Source organism: Panthera tigris, chromosome B3 (assembly GCF_018350195.1).
Source record: "Panthera tigris isolate Pti1 chromosome B3, P.tigris_Pti1_mat1.1, whole genome shotgun sequence".
Lineage (NCBI taxonomy): Eukaryota > Metazoa > Chordata > Mammalia > Carnivora > Felidae > Panthera > Panthera tigris.
The window spans coordinates 138,570,791-138,588,973 of NC_056665.1; the positions used below are offsets into that span (position 1 = coordinate 138,570,791).

At 42.6% G+C, this 18,183-nt stretch overlaps 1 protein-coding gene across 4 annotated transcripts in view; it reads left to right on the forward strand.

Moving 5' to 3' along the window:
• VRK1 (VRK serine/threonine kinase 1) overlaps nt 1-10,007 on the forward strand; it is a 78,079-nt gene extending 68,072 nt beyond the window's left edge. For 2 of the 4 annotated variants that reach the window (XM_042990496.1, XM_042990497.1), the window contains exons 12-14: nt 3,134-3,221; nt 4,424-4,492; nt 7,753-10,005. In XM_042990496.1, coding sequence (XP_042846430.1) covers nt 3,134-3,221; nt 4,424-4,492; nt 7,753-7,784 — 189 coding nt within the window. In that variant the 3' untranslated portion in view covers nt 7,785-10,005. Of the gene's footprint in view, nt 1-3,133; nt 3,222-4,423; nt 4,493-7,752 lie in introns of all 4 variants that reach the window. The other 2 variants (XM_042990498.1, XM_042990499.1) reach the window with 2 other exon arrangements.
• The last annotated feature ends 8,176 nt before the right edge of the window (nt 10,008-18,183 follow it).

The following is an 18,183-nucleotide window of genomic DNA, read 5'->3' on the forward strand; positions in this document are numbered from 1 at the left end:
GTAATTTATAAACTGTGTCTCTCTGCATGGTGACTTTAGGTGGCCTCAACCAAATGAACAAAGTAAGATGGACTGATTAGTACAGTCACCTATTTGTATTTAGAATTCTTTGTTCATTGACACATGCACGGTTCCAAAGGCTGTATCCGCTAAGTCTCTATAATAAACATGTGTGATTTTTGTAATGAGGAGGAAAAACCAGCCACAGGCCCGGAACCTCCTCTCCTTTGCTATAGCCAGACATCTGATTGGCTTTTCCCAGAGGCTGTTGAAAGGGTCTAGAGGTGATCTTTTGGTCTCTGACCTGGGAAGCAGAGAATGAACAGGTCTTTGGTTTTTGCCTCGGAAGATTTTCATTCTTTGCCCCGTTAAAACAGCTTTAAGTCTCTGACTGGTCTCTAGTCAGTGTTTAGACTATTAGTAAATTATCAGTCCAAATGCATCTAGCCGATTTGTCTCCCTGTTTCTAAGCTGGAAGTGAGAAGCTGCTAATTAACTAAATTTTAGCCTAGCATATCTGAACACTTCAAAAATACAATGTGTAACACATACGCTAATGCCCTTTGAAATAAACCTAATTTTCTGCAGATATTTTAGCTGTGCTGAATTAAAAGAAAACTCTGTTCTGAGTTTGTAAGTTATTCTTGTGTGTCGTACAATATTTTGATTTCGTTTATAAATGCAAAGGCACTTTGTGGGACCTGGTGTGGAATATGACAGAATCAGAGATTAGCGTGGTGCCTTTGTGAAGCCGTTTTCTGTTCAAAGAGAACCAAAATACACACTGTCTGAAGCCCAGGATGTTGACAAATAATGAAATGAAGCATTTGGAGACAGTCGGGAGAAAGAAGCTGCCAGTGAATTGTTTGGAATTTTACTCGTTGTCTTGTAGAAATGACACACTAACTTACATGCTATTAAACTGGAAGGGTTTTTGTTTGTTTGTGTTTTGTTTTTTTAAATTGGTCTTTTCCTGTAGACCATTGGTCCTTTCTGTCAAAACTAAACACGTTCTCAGAAAAGTTGGGCTGGAGATACCCACCTGAGATTCAGTGTTCTACCTACTGCGTGGTGCTGACAACACGGGTGGTTTGTTTTTGCTTGAATACTGGCTGATTTTCATTCCTGTGTCATTTACCTGCATGGGGATTAAGGAAGCTCTTTTTTATTTATTTATTTATTTTTATTAAATACGCTTGAAAACAAGATGAACACACTAGGTTCTTAAGAATGTATTGGATAGCCCCCTTTGTAATGAGCATTTAAAAAACTGCCCCCTCAAGATCGGAAAATGCATTCTTTCCCGTATGGAAAGCAATAGAGTAGTGAAATATTCCTCCTTAATTTTGGTCCGAACGAACAAAAGTGTCTGTGTTTATTCCTGCCTAATGCATCACAAATCTGCTGACATGCTAACCTTGGAGTCTTGGCTGGCGTTAATCAGGCCTGTGCACCGGCAGGAAAGATGTACCTAATGCACTCCATCAGTGCAGTTTGCATATGGAAGTTCTCACAGGGGAGCTGCCCTGTGCCAGCTGAGGGTTACCTGCCCACTGCAGTTATTGTATGTAATTATCGAACCAATCTGTTCAGCCCAGCAGGGTTTAGATGGTAATCATGAAGCAACACTTTGGAAAAGAAAGATGTAAGGCACTCTCCCCTTCTCTCATCAGTTATATGAAGTTACAGCCACTCTCACGGCTATTTTTGAGAGGCAATACCTCCCTATACAGATCTGCTAAATGAACGCCTTTTCAAGTTTCTTAAGGTGCCGTCAAGTTCTTTTTGTGCACGTGAAGCGTTTGCTTTAGGAACATGGTGGGTATATCTGAGTCCCGATCTTTCCACGGCCACCTTAAGAATATTTTGAAACAGCGGGATTGTTCGTAATACGTGCATAATAACAGTTCTGACCATTCAGGGGTTTTAAGATAATGTAGTTTGAGTCGAGTCGAGCTTTTCCCGTGTCGTTCTCTGTGGAACGGAACCCGCGGTTGCCATCGGGCGAGAGAGCAGAGTGCAGGGCGGCAAGGGAAATGCTCAGGTGAAGTTTAACTTCACATGAATTGTTACAAAATACAAGCGAGGACATTCCGATGCGTTGTGAATCTGAAATCGGGGACAAATGAGGGGATTTCCTAAATGAAATCCAGGCAACCGAGGGAAGCTTTGAGTAGTCATTTGGATTTTAACACATTTAAGTTGGGATAAAGGTATACGAGAAATACAAAGTTGTAAAGTTATTACTAAGGACTTCCATTTGTAGACATGTTGAGTAATTTAAAAACTTCACACAGGACTGAACTAGTTAGGAAAAGTGATCGAAAATAATAAAAAGAAATTGAATGAACACTTGGGAAGACGGGCCGGTGGCAGAATACGAGCCTTAACTTTTAAGTAGCCCGTAACTAGAAAAATAAATAGAAAGTTGGAAAGGCCTGAGGGGAGGGTAGAAAAGCCAACCTGCTTTTGCGGTTTTAGGAGAGCCGTGTACTTCCTCTTCAGACTCCTCCTTTACAGGTAGGTTTATGCCCTCTTAACCTTTTAATAAAAAGTGTGCCAAAACAATACATTTACTGGAAGTTTGTCATTAAAGTAGACTTTTACCACCGATTTGTAGGATATAACCAGTGATCCATACTATATGGACAAGGTGTGGATTTTCCCACTGATCAGGTAGAGAGATTACCCCCTGCTCCCCCACCGCAGACACAACACACACTGTGAAACGGGGAGAAGAAGTATCGTTGGCCCGAGTGGTGATACCCGTTTTGTTAAACGCTTTGCTTTAGGAGAGAGTTTCCGTATTATCAATCCCGATGGTGAGGCTTTCAGTGGTAGATGGTTCTGAAGAAGCAGAAAAAGTTAGAGGTGGCGGTAACCAATCAGCTCACATTTAGGCTAAGTGTATCCTTGAAGATTCTCTTCACCCCGCTGGCTGCCATCCCGAGCCCCTTCCCTTAGGGGCGGCCACCACCCTGACATTGTGAACGGTCTTCTGCTTGTTTTGATACGCCCACACCTGGATAGATTCGCATATATGGTGGTTTTATGGTAGGTTCGTGTGTTTACTTCTTTGACCGTCAGACCACATCTCTCTTTCTCTCTCTCTTAAAAAATCTTTACACGTAAGAAGCGAAAGAAAGGAATCGAGAGCACAGAATCCAGTGTTGAAGATATGGAATGCTCAGATACACAGACAGAAGAGGCCACACAAACCCGTAAGTTGAACAGTCTTGCCTGTTAGCTTTCTCCTTATGTAAGCACAGATTGCATTTCCTTCCACTCAATAAGAGGTTCACTTACGGTCGTAACATTTTGGTTGTCTAATAAAATACTATGCAAGAAGAGCTCGTGTTTGTGGAGTGTGGTCACAGTGTCCTCTGTACATACACCGTATTATTTGCTGTCCATCGTGATCATGAAGTTGGGGCGGGAGGTGCTCTCATTTTGCATCTAGGGAGCCCACGACACGGAGCGTTCGGGTGCCGGAGCCAGAACTCTGTCTTCCATTTCCGCACATTGATCTACGGAATGTGGTGAGCAGACTGTCCGGACCGGGCGAGGAGTTCCTGGGCTTACTGCAGCTGCCAAGCCCCACTTGCCTGAGCCGTCCGAGCGCTCCCAGCAAAGTGTGCCAACTCCTCGTTTCTCTGGACGAGTTGGGACGCGAGGAGTTAGAGCCTCGGGTCGTCACCTTTCAAAGCTCTTGAAGCAAAAAGCAAAGTCTACAGTCATTTCCGAGGTGGCTTGTAGGCTGGTGCCGAAGGCTCCCGCAGTGCGGGGCGGTGCCAGCGTTGGCGTTAGGAAGGTGGCGCCCGCAAAGGGAGCAGCGAGGGCGGGCTGCGGTGTGGTCGGCTTCGAAAACGGCGCACCTGTGGGTGGCTCAGGAAAAGGGGCACCTGGTCCAGGTTTCACAAGAGGGGATTTGGTGGACTCGGTGAAGAAATTCAGTGCTGGAGTGGTACCATTTTTTTCTTTTTCCAGACTTCTATCTCTGCCTTTTGTTGGTCCTGAAACAACGTTTCTGGATTTCTAATAAAGGCTTTTTTTTTTTTTTTTTTTTTTGGCAAAAGTTGTGTTAAAGCACAAGTGGCCTATTGAGTCCAGCCAGGGATGTGTCCTACCTTTCCTTTGAGAGTGTCACCTGTGTATGTGTGGACGGCGAACACTTGACTTTCAAAGAGAACCCTTTTCGCTCCGATTCTGTTAACATAGTCTTTATTATGTAGTATTTATTGAGCGCACATCCTTAGGTTTATCTGAATTTACCCCAGAGAATACTGGGGGCATCCAGAGAGGGAGGACAGAACCTCACCCTGGAGGCTAAAGGTTTCGAAGAAGTTCCTCTCTCTTTTCTGCAGCCGCTTCCATTTCCTCATTTCCACCCTCCCCACCTCCCGTCTTGTCCGTGTTTTATTAGGAGGTGAGGAGCCCCGAGGAGCCGTGCGTGGAAGCCTGTCTCAGCCAGAGACTAGCAGCAGCCATGACAGTGAGTGGGGGGGAGATTGAGGAGCATTTATAAAGATAGAACAATATTCTTAAACAAAAATCCCTTAAATTGCAAAACGGGCAGTATGAGCTGAGCAAAGGGCCTACGCTGTCACAGTAAGGTTGGTGCCCGTTTAGACCAAAGTGGACTCAGTTGTGCGTGGAGAAGACTCGGGCCCCTCTTGACTGCCTGCGGGTTGTTCGTGACCTGAACGTGGCTTAATGAGATACAGAAGTGATTTTAAATTCGCCTGTACCCGGGAACAATGTTTTTTATACCTAAAATTTTTGATTTAAAGTCCTTAGAAGAGTGTGGACCCCATTGCAAATTTAAGGAGAACAATCCAGATTTTTTTGTTTTGATTTAAAAAAAAGAGATCATCAGATTCTCCTTTATTCCTATAAACTCTGCATTGCTTAATGCTTAAATGTTCTTTCTCTTCTCATTGCAATTTGTCTTTTCCCCGAAAGTATAGGGCTAGTTAAGGTATTTTACTGTCTAAATACTCACAAATGAGAGAACTATTACCTGAGATGGTAAAATGTTATTGCTTCTGGCAAAAAAAAAAAAAAAAAAGCCAAGCGTTCATGGAAATATATATTTATATTTCATCATTTTAAAGTAACTTGAAGAAGGAGGCACATTATTATGTTTGGATTTTGTTTTAAAGAAATATATAATACAATTCGGTGACTTCTGTGTTTTAGAGCTTTTAAGATTTTGTGTCATAAATGTGTTTCAAGAATGGTTACCTCAAACAGCAGCTTTAGAAATGTCAGTTTCTTCATTAACAATTTTATTTTCAAACACAATTTATGGTTTACAATATGGTAAGAGATTTCTCTCACTGTGCGATCTTTCAGGATGCTGTGCCTGGCAGAGTGGGAGCAACTTTCCTTTAATATCTATTTAGACCGTTTTAAAAACGTGTATAATTTTCTTGATACACCTAAACTCATTTTGACTAGTTGGGGGTCTATTGTGTAAGAACACATTCTGAAAGCTTTCAAAATGTGTATTGTGTGGGTTTTCTCAAAGAAAGAGAGGGGGTGATGGGGTGGTTTTCAAGAAGAACAGAGGCCTCTAATCCTTTTATTTTTATGCAAGGCATAATTTTTACCAATTGAGAAAATTTGGTTATTTGCTGCAAGTAATTTTTCCCCCCACAAAATGATAAGCCTTAAAAAGCCATGCATATTCTGGCATTTCAAAACCATGCCAGTATTTCAGAATTGTACTAAAAATTAGTTAATGTAGCCATGATATTTATGGCTGGTGTGCTTTGTCCCTCCCGTTCATGAAAGGACAGTACTCCACAGTCTCTTCTCTTGTTAGTAGTATTTGTGAAGTGCCTTGAGTTTTAGTCCATTCTTGACGAAGCCGAGGCAAGCAGGATTTATGTTTACCTCTCGAGTATCTGTGATATAGTTAAAAAAAAAGGGGGGGGATATTTTAAGGCAAAGAAGCCCCCCACTTGTTTCTTCTGCATTAATAAAATCATAGAAGAGTACCCAAACTTGTATTTTTTCATTTTCCACATATTAAATTTTATGCATTAGTCTTACAGCTGGACCTTTTACCAGTGGGAATATATTGTGAAAATGGGTATATTTTTAAAAGAGATGAGGAGAGGAAAAATACCGTTTCTGCCACAATCAGAATTGATTGTTAGGGAAAATACGGAATTGATACATGCAGCAAAGACGCCATGTTGCAGAATCCTGATTATATAACAAATTCCAGGTGGTGGTAGTGTTTGTAGTTGCAGTGGAAAATCTTAAATCTACACTGAAGGGAATCAGCAGCAGTGGTATTTAAGAGTCAGGTGACAAATTAGGATGTTAACGAGAATAATACTCCTTGAACATCGTAGTAACTATTGTTAAGTGTCCTCTGTAACATGACGATAGATTCCAAAATTTATTGAAAAGTAGATGTGCTACGGTACTGATTATTGACCTTGCCTTTGTGATGTCCCATTGTGCCAGCGTCTCCCTGCCACTACAGTCTTCGTTTCTGTGCAAAATTAATCTCAAAATTCTTGAATAAAAAATGAAAAATCCACCGTGGGATAGTTTTTATATACCAGAAAAGTTGAAGAAAAAGCTTACAAGTTTAAGCCAGCCATATAGTCTAAGTACTAACAGTGGCAGGAAAAAAAAAAGATATTCACGTAAACTTGAAGTTTGCTCTAATTGAAGTGTATGGCGATTAACTAAAAACTGGCACTTGGAAAAGTAAAAAAAACACTGGTCTTTAAACGGATCTTCCACATAAGTAACTGAACAAAAAACTTTAGAAATTGTTTAATAGAAGACGTGTGGTAAATGCCTTGTCCTCGATTCAAAGGGCGTTTTGTACGTTTCAGAAAAGAAGTTATTGATCTGTTGCTGACTGCTTTCATTGATTAATTATGGGCGACCCGCCGCCCCTCAGCCGGTGCCGCTGCTCGTTTCCTGGCAGAGGGAGGCGCGAGCCAGTGGGAAGGCACTTGGTTTGCCGGGCACTAGGCAGCCGGGATCAGGTTTAGACGCATCCTTCCCACTGCTGTGCCCTCCTTGGAGCTGGAGTGGGGGTGCTAGGTGGGAACCGAGTCTCCTCGGTGAGGTGGATTCCCGCAAAGAATTCTGCCTCCGGTGAAGAATCACCGATTTATCCCAGCTCAGGAGTAGATGGGTAGGAACCGTCATGAGGTACTTAGACCGGTGTCAGGCCTGAGGCTTCTATAGAAGGCTGCTCAGTTGGGATCGATTTCATTCCTGGTGGAAAAGCCTTCGGGTTTTAGAATGGCCCAGGCCTCTCCTGCCCGCAGAGTATGTAGGTAGCAGGCTTTGCAGGGCAATACATTTTATCATTTTACTCTTTGCTTTTCGCAATATGCGTTAGTTCATCGTTGCCAAGAAATGAATGCCTGTCTTGTTGCTATAGCTTACATTAGCAGTTACTGTATTTTAAATTGCACAATAAAAATTTGGGGGAGAAATATTTCAGTGCCCTTGTAGATTGGATATGTTTTACCAGTGGGAGAGTTCTAATGTACTGGAAGATGTCGGCGTATCTTTTCGAGTATTACAAAATGGACATGATTTCCTAAGATTTTGAGGCTGTTAACCAGCGCCTTTGTGTATGACTTTCATCTCCACAAATCGTCGTAGTCAATTAGATTTTTAAATATGGAAAAGTATATAAAAATGCATGTATTTCTGATCTTTAGGTTTGGCAAGTTAATGATTTGAATTTCTTTGTTTTTTGTCTTCAAGGTTCGAAAGCCAGGAAGAGAGTCCAGAAGTAAACCAAATGCTGTCAGCTGATTTTTCTTTTCTTCCTCTCGTTTGACTCTCTCCTCTTTTTCTATTTTCAACGTTTCATTTTCATGGGAGTCTTTTAGGGTAGGGCTAACCATGAAGTACCTATGTCTTTGAAAAATATGAACTTTTTTATTAAGTACTTTGTACAATTTATTAAAGGCCAATTGATAAAATTTAAAATCTTTAGGTTATACTCTTGGAGCTATCCCAGGCTGTGTGTGTTTGAAGTTCTGGAGCAGACAGGAGGAAAACTACCATGCTGTGTACTTTTCAGATCATTGTACGTTGCCCAGAGTGTCTAAGTGTGCTTAGACCAAGTCCTTACCTTGAAGGAAGTAACAGCCTTAAAATAAAAGTCTCTTTTTGCGTGATAACAAATACACCATTTGTCGTGGCCGTAAGATTTGGATCGTATTGATTTTGTTCAGTTCCGCGGGCATTTATTGAGCAGCTGCCGTATGAAACAAGAGGGCCAAAGAAGGGAAAGGGTTATGAAAGCAAAGGTGGGGGAGTAAGTAGGCCTGTGAGAGATAAAACACAAACATTTGAAAGTTAGATTCCGTGACAACCAAGTCAGCACGCAAGGTGCACGAGAAGAAAACAGGTGACAAATTGGCAGGTTGGGGGCATGATCAGATGTATCGCCTGGCTTCTTTTAAGGAAATCCTGTGAAACAAACAGACAAACAGACAAAGCAAGCTTACTCATTCACAGGAGACCATCTTTCTTGCAAGTGTCTTTTTTGTGGCAAATAACGTCTGTGCAGTAAACCAAGCGTTGAGAGTTGGGGTGATCAGAAATTTTAAGATTTGGACCTTTTGTAGTTGCCTTGGCAATAAAAGCTTGGGACTTTAACATTTATGAACAATTTCAAAGTTCGCTTTGTTGCAGAACTTGGAATTAGACTGTATTTTCTGAAGAGTGGTACACCTCACCACTTAACGGTGCATCCAGTATTTTTAGATGCTGTATAGACATAACTTTTATTTAAATATTTAAGCATTAAACATTTATTTTACTATGTATTCAGAACGTAAGTATAGCACATTAAACTGGTGATTTCTCTATTGCTTAGGACAAGCCGGCCTAAAGTAGGCATTTTTGTTTTTAAAAAAGTGAGTTGATTTGAAGCAAATACTAAATAAATAATAGTACAGGTGGAACGCAGGCAGATCCAAATTGTCAGACAGCCCTGAGCAGCTCTGAACCAGCACTGAGATTTGAAAACTTTGGCTTCCTGATGTGGGTGTTCAGTTGTGGCAAGAAGCGTTTATGACTGTAGTGGTCAGATGCTGAGAAACGCAGAACAGATCTGCAGACTTTCCCTTGTAAGCTAATCTTTTAAATACCTCCTGAAGTTCCTGAGCTGTGTGTCTTTGCAGAATCGAGAACTCGATTTTGGGCAGAGCCTCCTCCTGTTTGCTGTGGGATGTCAGATTTTAGTGCCCATCAGTGTTACGGTCCCAAGTTTATTTGTAACACCTAAATCAACTCTCAAGTTCTGTTTCAAACACATTGACGCTTAAAATAGGATCAAATGTGTGTGGTGTGTTTTTGTGTATATGCCTTAGCCTTTTTTTTTTCTTTTCCAGAACACAAAAACATAGCAAAACCTGTTGGTTAAATATTAAGAAAACAAATATTTCTTCACATATTGTTTTTAGCAAGTGCTGGCATTTTCTCGAATGTTACTCTGTTGGCAGGGCTTCAGGAATTAAAAACTAGTAGCCATAGTAGCCAGTTGGACCCATCGGCCGCGTCTCCTTATTCTGCTTTCTTCTTTCCTGCCTTACTTTGGTTTTTCTTATGCTCCCTTTATTCGGAAGAAAAAAAAAGACAGATTGAGTAACCTTGTTGTTCCAAGTTTTACTTTTTTTTTTCTTCTTGCCTCTCTCAATTCTATCTTTACCCTTTTTATCTTGTCTCATTTTTCTTTCCTTTCCAACACATGTTTTGGTGGACTTCACCAGCCTTGGTTCCTTCACAACCCCACGACCGTGTTGCGAGAGGTGTTCCCGGCACCGCGTGGCCCTGCCTTCTCTGCCATTTTCCTAGGTTGTTAGTGAGCCGAGGGTTTGACACCTGTGCCAAGCTCTTGTCCATCACACAGTGGGGGTAGTGTGTGTGCTACGTGTTCTAGAAAGCAACCGATAAATCTTCGATAACCAACTAAGCCCTGAAGTAAAATAGCTTCTAGGTCTTCTTCAGTAGTGATCTCCTTTTTTTTTTTTTAATTTTTTTTTAATGTTTGTTTATTTTTGAGACAGAGAGCATGAACGGGGGAAGGTCAGAGAGAGAGGGAGACACAGAATCGGAAGCAGGCTCCAGGCTCTGAGCTGTCAGCACAGAGCCCGAAGCGGGGCTCGAACTCACGGACTGTGAGATCATGACCCGAGCTGATGTCGGACGCTTAACCGACCGAGCCACCCGGGCGCCCCAGTAGTGATCTCTTAAGACAAATAAAATGCTAATAGGCCAGAGCTATAAAATCCCAACTATTTTTTTGAATTACTAAATTAAATGTGCATATAAAGGCCTGTGTTGCGAAGCAATAAATCAGTGGTAGAAATATAAATAAATTATGTTTTTTATGTGTGTGTGTTTATATGTAGTTGAGCGGTATGTGCTTGATTATCCCTTAATATTCTGTTTTGTTGGCGCTATTCTTGTGATTATGAGAATTTATTAATGATACCTGGTCACTGTAGAAAATTTAGAACACACGGACAAATATTAAACGACAAACCAGCCGTACGACTCCCACCCACAGGCAACCACTCTGAATGTCTGGACACATTTTCTTCCAGTCTTTTCTATGCATTTTTATCTTCAATAAGTATTGTGCTTTATATAAAACTCCATGTATTGCTTTTTAAAGCTCGAATTAAATACTTGCCATGCCATTTCAGATACTTCATGAATATAATTTTTATGTTTCTATATTTTTTTTGTGTGGATTTATGACACTTTCCTGATCATTTCCCTAATATTGGACATTTAAGTTGTTTTTAGTATTGAGATATTTAAGTAATATTCTTGATCAAATTGGGCAGAAACCTTTGTCCACATCCCGAATATTTCCTTCGACTTTTGGAAGGGCACCACTGAGTCAAAGACCATGAACATGGAAAGTGACGTCACCGACGCATGTTACCAAGTTGCTTTGCAAAAATCCACCAGCCCGTGCTTTGCCCACCAAATCAGGGCGCACGACTTAGATTTGTCATCCTTCAGTATTACTAATTTTTATCTTTTGATGAGGTGAATTTTTTTAATTGCTGGTGAGCCTGAGAAATTTTGCTTTTGTAAACTGATCACTCCGTTTTCTCCCTGGTGTATTTGTTTGTACTGTTTGTATAGCGACAGTCTTAAACCCTTCGTTATATTTGTTGCTGACTTTTTCCCGTTTGTTTTGTTGGGTGGCATTTTTTATTTTTATGAAATTTAACATTTATGGCTTTACTCTTTTGATCCTTTTCATTGTAATTTCTGTTTTAAAATACTTCCCATCCTGAATCAGAAATATTTATCATGGATTTTTCTAGGCTTTTTGTTTTAATGCTTCTATATTTTTCAACCTAATGGAATTAATTTTGGTGTTCGTATGCCAGGAGCTGAGGATCACAGTGTAATTTCTTTCCAAATAGCTAACCAGTAGCTCCAGCACCTTCGTCAGGTAAACTCTCTTCCCCAGCCTCTCATGCCCTGGTTCGTGATGCCTGTTTTATCATATATTACGTTGTTACACCAGGGTCTGTTTCTGGACTGTTGGATTTCATTGATCTGTCCGTCTGTCCTTAATGCCGGCACCACACTGATTTAATTAATGCAGTTTTACCTCTTGTTATTTGTTGCCCAAACCACATCAACCGAAATCAGAGTGAAGGAAAAAATTCACCACACTACAAATATCAAACTCTTGTTCTTTGACATTATTTTTTAAGTGCTGTTATCATGCCTACATAATTTTTCATAATTATAACGGTTGCATAGCTAAGGTTTTGTGGGTTTTGGTTCCTTTTGAAGTCCCACAGGTGTTGTGTTCCTCATTTGTTAGGCTCCAGTGGTATAAGGAAGCCCAGGCACGCTGAAGAATCGGTCCTGGAAAAGGGTCTTTGGGTGAATATCGCCTCACACACCGTATCGGTGATTCTGTGCAGGATACCGCTGACCAGGTGGTTTAGGCAACTCTGTTCCTTGGGTGTTATTTTGCAAATAAAATGCATACCATTTCCACTGTACTAATAAGCAGGTGTTACTCATAGAGTGGTGAGTGTTCTTGTGTTACGGCAGTAGGGTTTTGCGATTTGTGAGTCGTATTCCTGAGTTTTTGTAGTTTTGGCTCAAGTTAACCTGTAGAATTTCTGCACTGAGCAAATTATGGTCTTCTTTGCAAGCCATCATAAATGATCTTTGAAAACCTCTTAATCTCTTTTTCACTTAAAGCGCAGCACTCATTAGAAATCTGAAGTATCAACAGGATGAATGGAGATAATCTATAGGATAACTTTTGTGCCTGGTCTGCGGAGGCGGGAAGGAGTCCTAAAGGCGAGTCCAGAGTTTGGAGGGGGAAGAGAGGGGTCGGTAGTCTGAACCTATTCTTGCTTTTCTCTAGGTTGTCTTTTCTGCTTCTGATATCTTTCCGAAGCGAGTGAAAAGTGATCACAGTTCTGCAAACAAAAACCTGGTAACAGCGAGGCCACTGTTTGTTTAAAAACTGAAAAAAAACTGCCGCATCCAGTGTTCTTTCTGACCTTGACACAAAAATCTTAGTATAGAAATTCATGCTGATCCTTCTTGGTATACTTCTCAGATGGGAGTGATGCCCCTACACGCTTTCCCGAACTTTCTTCCTAAGGGTCCAGTATGTGTTAGTACTTAAATGTCAGAGTCAAGCAGCTGACGCATCTGACATCTGAACACTGGAAAGTTCCAGGGCGGTACATCACAGGGAAAGTTTCCATTGGGGTTGCCTGGTGAGGAGAGAAGGGAGTAACAGTTCTTGAACTTTTCTAGATAGAGAAATGTGCTTCAAGATCCTTAAGAAGACCTCACCCTCATCCCCGAAGTGGGAGGAAGAAAGCTGTGTTCTTTTGTCTTCATTTATTTCATGAACTCTTCCAGAACATTCTGGTGCTAACGCTTGAGTCCATTGGACTGGAGAAGTATTGTGCATATCCTGATGTAGCACTGTAGTTGCAAAGGTATGTGGTCTGGTCCCTGTGCCGTAGCCACCCACCCACCCCAGCCCTTCAGGTTTCTAGCCCGGAAATCCTTGGCGGAGATTTCAGAGCTTACGGCAAAGATCTGTAATTTGCCCTACCCTTTGTAATTTAAGGAAGGATCATTTAGACAGTTCTTAAGATGCACGTGTAGTCGCGGTGATTTGCGTTTTCCGTTTTTTCAGATTCCTAACCAGGTTTTGGAAAGAAGTCGTCTGTATATTCCAGGTGCCGTAGCCCCCAATCGGTCTTTGATAGGCCGTGCAAAGTGTTCGGAAAGCAAAGGTGGCTGAAATTACAGGAAAATGGTTTCCAAGGCCCTGCCTGTTCCCGTAGAGGTCAGAGAAACCACAGCCTGCCAAAACACAATTCCAGGTCAAGAATCCAAAACACCTGCTGTTCCCAATGAACTGTATGATGCACGTAGAAAACGTCTGGAAGCGAGGGTCGAGCTAAGTGAACAGTCGTGATAATACCTGGTTGGTCTTTTAGCAGCAGAATTGGGGGGAAATATGAAACTTTTAAAAACGGTGGTTTATTTTTTTTTTTAATTTTTTGTTATTTTGGTGTTATTGTTGATATCCCTATTTGAATGTAAAGTCCCTAACAAAAGAAGCAGGCTGCCTTTAGACTGCATTTACTGCTCTTGATGACTCCAGTTGTGTGTAAATATTAGAAAACAGCAGGGTCCTACATTCCAAGAATCACTTGAGCAGTGCCACGAAGACAAGTGTCCTTACTGGTATTGTAGTCATACTCCCAAGCTCTCCCGCTGTTTCTAATCTGTGCGCACAGCCGTGAAAAGACTGGACTGACATTTACAGGCACAGCAGGGAGACACTTGACTAGGGAATGTTAAAGACTCCAGTACCTCCGATTCAAAGTGGCCACCACACATGATAAATCTTCACAGGAGAGCCAGTCTGCACTTCAACTGATGTCATAATGAGGGTATCTGTAATGAAGCAAAGAAGTAGAACATTTTTTTCCCCTCAGCTCAACTTTTTAGCGGTCAGATACTTATTGTTGTCTTTTTCAGACCTACGTCTGCGTCTCCTTCTGTGTAGGTGAAGGATCTTTTCCTTTCGAGCCGTGCTTTTTGGGAGGGCCTCTTTCCTTCTCCGTCCCCTGGCCTCCGTGCCTGCTCGGTGTAGACAGGAGCGTTCCCCGGCGCAATAGCACTTGCCCATCCACTGTGAATAAAAATAAAATTTCCCGGGATCTGCTGTAACGGGGCCGTAAAAGAGGGTCAGTTGCTTTCTGACTCGAGTTTGACAGACTTTGCTCTGTGTTCTGTCCCAGTGAGCTGCCAGATTTGTGTGCCATAATACCAGTAATGCAATTAGGTTTGCTGCACATTGTCTGGTTGACTTCTCAGTTAAGAGTTTCTTTCCCTATGGGAATAAGACTAGACAGACTGTCATTTGCTATTACTAATTCTGCTTAGCATTATCACTGGAGCTTTTTTTGTAATTAGCTATCTTAGTTGGCTCTTAAATTTTAATAGCCAATTGAAGCTACGTTTTAGCCAAGTTCCATATCTAAATTGCATTCAGTCCATTAACAAAGTTGGTTAAAAGGCTATTAAAACAGAAGCCAATGTATGGTGGTTTGCACTCCCGTCTTTGTGGCCCCGGCAACGCCAGCCTCCCCCGAGTTCTCCAAAGGAACTCCCTCTCCTTGAGCGAAGTTACACGCAAGCTGGACCGAACTTCCAGCTGACGAGAAATTAACGCTGACAAGATTTTTGTTACATTAACGTATTCAGAAATGTCACCGCTTACACCCGGTTCCCTTTTCTGAGGGTTCTTCTGGGGTTGGGATTTATTTGGTTGGTCGCGGCAGAGAGGGGGGAAGAAAGGGGCATCTAGAATATTCCAACTTAAAATTGACGGTTTTTGAAAGCGAATAATTGAAGTGATGTTTTTCTCCATTTCAGCTGATCAAAATTATTAGCAAAACCATCTGAGGCACCTTCTGGTAGAATTGTAGTCTTGCTGGGTTTAGTTTGTAAAACATTCTGCCAGGCATTAAAAAAAAGAAGAAGAAAAAATGTAGCCGAGCCAGCGCATAGGCTCCCGGCGCCCAGTGCCTAATTGACAGTCCCCGTTGTTATTATTTTCAAGTTCGGAAGACCATTTCTAACACTAACACCCCCGCCCTTTGCAAATTAGTTTACCACGATTTCAGTCTCTCCATTGATTCTTCCTCCTTCCAGATTGGGGCAGTGGGTCTATTTTCCATGTTCAAAGATACTTAATTTCAGGAGTCTGTATAATTTGTGAAGCAGGCTGTCAAAAGAAATTGGACTGGTACGGGGCGTGTTCAGTTGACATTCCATCTCCGAATCCCGAAGATGTGGGGAGAAACCAGCAGGCCGATGAGTCTGTCACCTTGACTCGGCCAAGTGCGGAGGAAACGCTTCCCCGCCCCCGCGCCGCCGCCCGTGCGGCCGCTGTCCTGTTTTGAAATGAACAGGTAGTTTTTCTGCTTCCAAAGCATGTATTAAAAACACCAAACCCCAGATAGTGGCTCCGGTTCCCTATTCAGAAGATGTCGGGAATTGTGGTTTCACCTTAGAACTTTAAAGCAGTGAGTGCGTTGGAATACTTCTCATTTCCCCGCATCTGGCCCTTCTCATTGGCTCTCTCCGACACCCTCAGAACTGCTGTCAACCTTCAGCTCCGATGGTGCTGTCGTCCCTACTGAAGGCCACCTGGCAGACTGATTCTAGTGAAGCCCGGCCGCTCCTTAGACTTGCGTTTCCGTGTGAAATGTGTCTGGTAGCCCACGCTCGCTTAAGGCCTTTTGTCCTGATTTGCTTTTTCAGCCTTTGGCTCTGTGGCTGAGGCACCATCAGTGAAAGTGCCCTCATTGACAAAGAGGTGAAAAGCTTCACTTGTCTTAGCAAAGGACCAGAAATGCTGGCAGGCCCTCTCTGGTGATTTTGTTCTCTCCCAGAAACTGATGGAAGAGGGCAAGAGAGGCCATTTTATCCAGCGTTCAATTATAGGAAGTTAGCATACTGTTGAAAATGGAAATGGAACTCATTGGCCTTTAATAAAGATGGAGCTGGCTTTGAAGATGAGGTCACCAACTCTCCAAGAGGTCAGAGTCTGCTGGCCTCTTCCATAGAAGACTGAAGGCAGGGCCAGCTCTCCCGTGGCTTTTCAGGGAGCCCTCTCGCTATTGATGGGTGAACTCTGTGGGCTTTAAGTGAATGTCTGCAGTGTATGTTAGACCTCACCCGCCCGAACATCATTTTAAGCTAATCGTTAGCAAATACTCACTTTTTGAACAGGTAATGCATGTACGTGGCACATGATACAAACCAATAGGGCTAAAGTAAAAAGGTGAAGTCTTAAATTGACGATCACGGGCCTCCAGGGGATCTAGATAGAAAATAATCCCGTTTGGGGCCCCTGGGGCGCTCGGTTGGTTAAGCATCCGACTTCCGCTCAGGTGGTGATCGTCTGTGAGTTCGAGCCCCACATCGGGCTCTGTGCTGACAGCTCAGAGCCTGGAGCCTCTTTCAGATTCTGTGTCTCCCTCTCTCTCTGCCCCTCCCCTGTTCACCCTCTGTCTCTCAAAAATGAACATTAAAAAAATTTTTTAAAGAATTCTGTTTTATTTGTTGCATTAAAAGCTGTGAAGCTGTGAAAGAGGGTTGTCTGGGTGGCTCTGTTAAGTGTCTGACTCTTGATTTCGGCTCAGGTCATGATGTCACAGTCGTGAGATCCAGCCCTGCTGTGGTCTCCACAGTGGAGCCTGCTTGAGATTCTCTCTCCCTCTGCTGCTCCCCGACTCGTGCGCGTGCACATGCACATCTGCTCTCTCAAATTAAAAAAAAATTAACAATCTATAACAGAAAAATTAAGACCCTTTCTTTCCCCCTAGTGCCAGTTTCCCTTCCCCAGAAATAATAGCTGTTATGGGTTTGGATAGCTTTCCAAAGCCACAGTCTGCATATCTGTGTGTGTTTGGCGGGGAGGGGGCGTCGAGAGAGGTGAGGTTGGGGAGATGGAAAGTTCTTACATTTTCTGCGTTGCAGTTCATTGGATAAAGGCTCTAGTCAAAGTATGGGGCCAAATGCCAGATTCAAAAAAAAATTTTTTTTATTTGTTTTGAGAGCGCCAGCTTGAGGCAGGGAGGGGCAGAGAGAGGGGGACAGAAAGTCCCAAGAATCGTGCTTGTAGCGTCGGCCGTGATGTGGAGTTCAAAACTCACAAACCATGAGATCATGACCTGAGAAATCCGGAGTCAGACAAACATAAGCCACCCAGGCGCCCGCAATGCCAGATTTTAACGTAACTGCTCGTGATGTGAGGGGATCTCTCGTCTCGTTCAGTCTCAGTTTTACATCGTTACTTTTGAAGATCTCTGAATGATCCATCAACAGAAGTGACCGACTTTGCTTGTTCACGCTGGAGACCTGTAGCTCTGGCTCGAGCCCGGCATGGTCCTCGGGCACAGGTCTGCACAGCCCCATCTGTACACACGACGGTCTTCCTGGTCCCCTTCTCCCCCACCCTGGGGCTTCCTCTCTGCATCTCCTGTGTGGGGTCACCCCTTTCCTGGTCCAGTGTAATCCTCTTGCTTGCTGGTGGAGTACATCCTCCATTAGTTGCTTGAGAAAGAAGATGTGTGGGAGGTAATTGTTTTGAAATAAATGTCTTTGTTCTACCCTTCCTCTCGCATAGTTTGACTCATACAGAATTACAGCTTGGAAATAATTTTCTTTCGATATGTTGAAGGCATCATTCTGATGACTTCTAGGTTCCAAGATTGCTGTTGAGCACACCTGTCTGCCCTCTGTTTCTGGAACTTCTGTTATTCAGATGTTGGGACTCACGGGCTGATCTCAGTCCTTTTCCCTTCTCCCGTGCCCCCCCTACCTACTTTGTCTGTTTTGTCTTTTTTCCACTCTACTTCCTGGGAGATTTCTTCAATATTTTCTTCTGTGCTTCTGGTTTTTAAATTTTTCTGCTATCATGTTTTTAATTTCCAGGAGCTCTTTGTTCTCCTCATGTCTTTTATTTGAAGTGTCATCCTGGTCTTAGTTCGTGGATGTGGGATCTTCTGTGTCTGAGGATTTTAATTAAAATATTTGGAAGCTTTCTTGTCCCTACATAGTCTCTCTTTCTCCAAGTTACATTCCCAC